Consider the following 1,432-nt stretch of genomic DNA (forward strand, 5'->3'; position numbering starts at 1 on the left):
CACCAGGCTCCTCCATCCATGGGATTTTCCAGGCAAAAGTACTGGAGTGGGGTGCCATCACCTTCTCCTGAGTTACTACTATGAACACTTAAAACAAAAACAACCAACAATCGTATTATGCTGCTCTAAGTTGAACAACCAGTGTGTGGGTGACTGATACAAAGAATTTCAGTGGCAAACTTAGAAATCCCTTAAAAAACAGATGTGAACAGAGAGTGAGTTGATGCAACCATTCTACATCTGGGAAAAATATTCTCCTTGTGAATTCTAGCAATGGATAAAATACTGTGTTTTAGAGCAGGACCACTCCTAGCATTGTGACTTCAGCCAGACCTTCAAGGTTCAGGTCAGGCAGACAAGAGGAAGGCTTCAGGCAGGGGAACGGATGAACTCCAGAATGGGATTAAGTTGTCAAATGCCAGAACAGTGAAGCCTGCTTACATGGAACACAGTTACAGGTCAGAACAATGGGAATTAAAAGGAAAATACTTAAAAAGTTAGGACATACTCCCAACACATGTGCGCCATCAAATCATAGGGGAGTTGAAATTATTCTGGATTGAGGTCCAGTCTGAAAAAAAAATCACAACAGCAAGAATCTGGAGAGCAAGACACACACACCTCAGGTTGGTGGAGTACATTGCTGGGGTGTGGCTGTATTTTCTTCAGGGGTCACTACTGTATTTGATGGACTTGAGAAATGCTGGTAACTTGTATAAAAAGCCTAACAGAACACTTTTAAATAAAATATTGGACCAGGTCAAAGTTGAGCATCCTGTGGGCTTTCAGATCTACACATCAGTATTTAAAACAGGGAGGGAAAAGAAGCAGCTCTCTTCATATTTTCAGCAAAGGTCTTTTTTCAGAAGTTCAGATTTTTAGATCAAATAGACAGACAATACTGCAGTTAAAGGAGAAACTCAGGGAGGGCCTCAACTTAAAATGATGTGCCGTCAACTGCAAGGTACAAACGGTACTCAGAAGAGCACATGCTGAGTACCCTTTGCTAAGTGGCATGGAAGGTAGGATGATCCCCTGGAACCCCTGTTACATCAGGAGCGCAATTCAGTTTGGGGAAAATAGTTTAATGTACTTCTCAGAAAAAAAAAATCGTTTCTATTTTCTCATCTCTGACAAAGCGGTGCTTAGGAAGTCCAGCGCCACCAGGCCACCTTCATCCGGTCCCATACGGCCGACAGTGAATCCAACGCGGGCCGCACGTCCAGGATGGTGAACTGGTAGTCTTGGTTGACCTCACCCCCGTCGTAGTAGTCAATGACATATCTCACTTCCGTCCCGCAACGGTTGATGATCCAGTCGTGCCTGTCGAAAGGCAGCTCGTACCTGGAATGAAAACATGCTGGCGGGGGTTACCATGCCTGTGGGATGCTGAGCTGGGGTTTAGGCGGTGAGAAAGCCAGCAGGGCAGCAC

At 45.0% G+C, this 1,432-nt stretch overlaps 1 protein-coding gene across 1 annotated transcript in view; it reads right to left on the reverse strand.

Moving 5' to 3' along the window:
- Nucleotides 1–37: 37 nt before the first annotated feature.
- LOC105004050 (cytochrome c-type heme lyase) overlaps nt 38–1,432 on the reverse strand; it is a 10,171-nt gene continuing 8,776 nt past the window's right edge. The window contains exon 7 of the mRNA XM_010861553.1: nt 38–1,360. Within this exon, the coding sequence (XP_010859855.1) occupies nt 1,146–1,360 (215 nt within the window). The 3' untranslated portion in view covers nt 38–1,145. The remainder of the gene's footprint in view (nt 1,361–1,432) is intronic.

This window comes from Bison bison, unplaced genomic scaffold (assembly GCF_000754665.1).
Source record: "Bison bison bison isolate TAMUID 2011002044 unplaced genomic scaffold, Bison_UMD1.0 scf7180017857875, whole genome shotgun sequence".
Classification (NCBI taxonomy): Eukaryota; Metazoa; Chordata; class Mammalia; order Artiodactyla; family Bovidae; genus Bison; species Bison bison.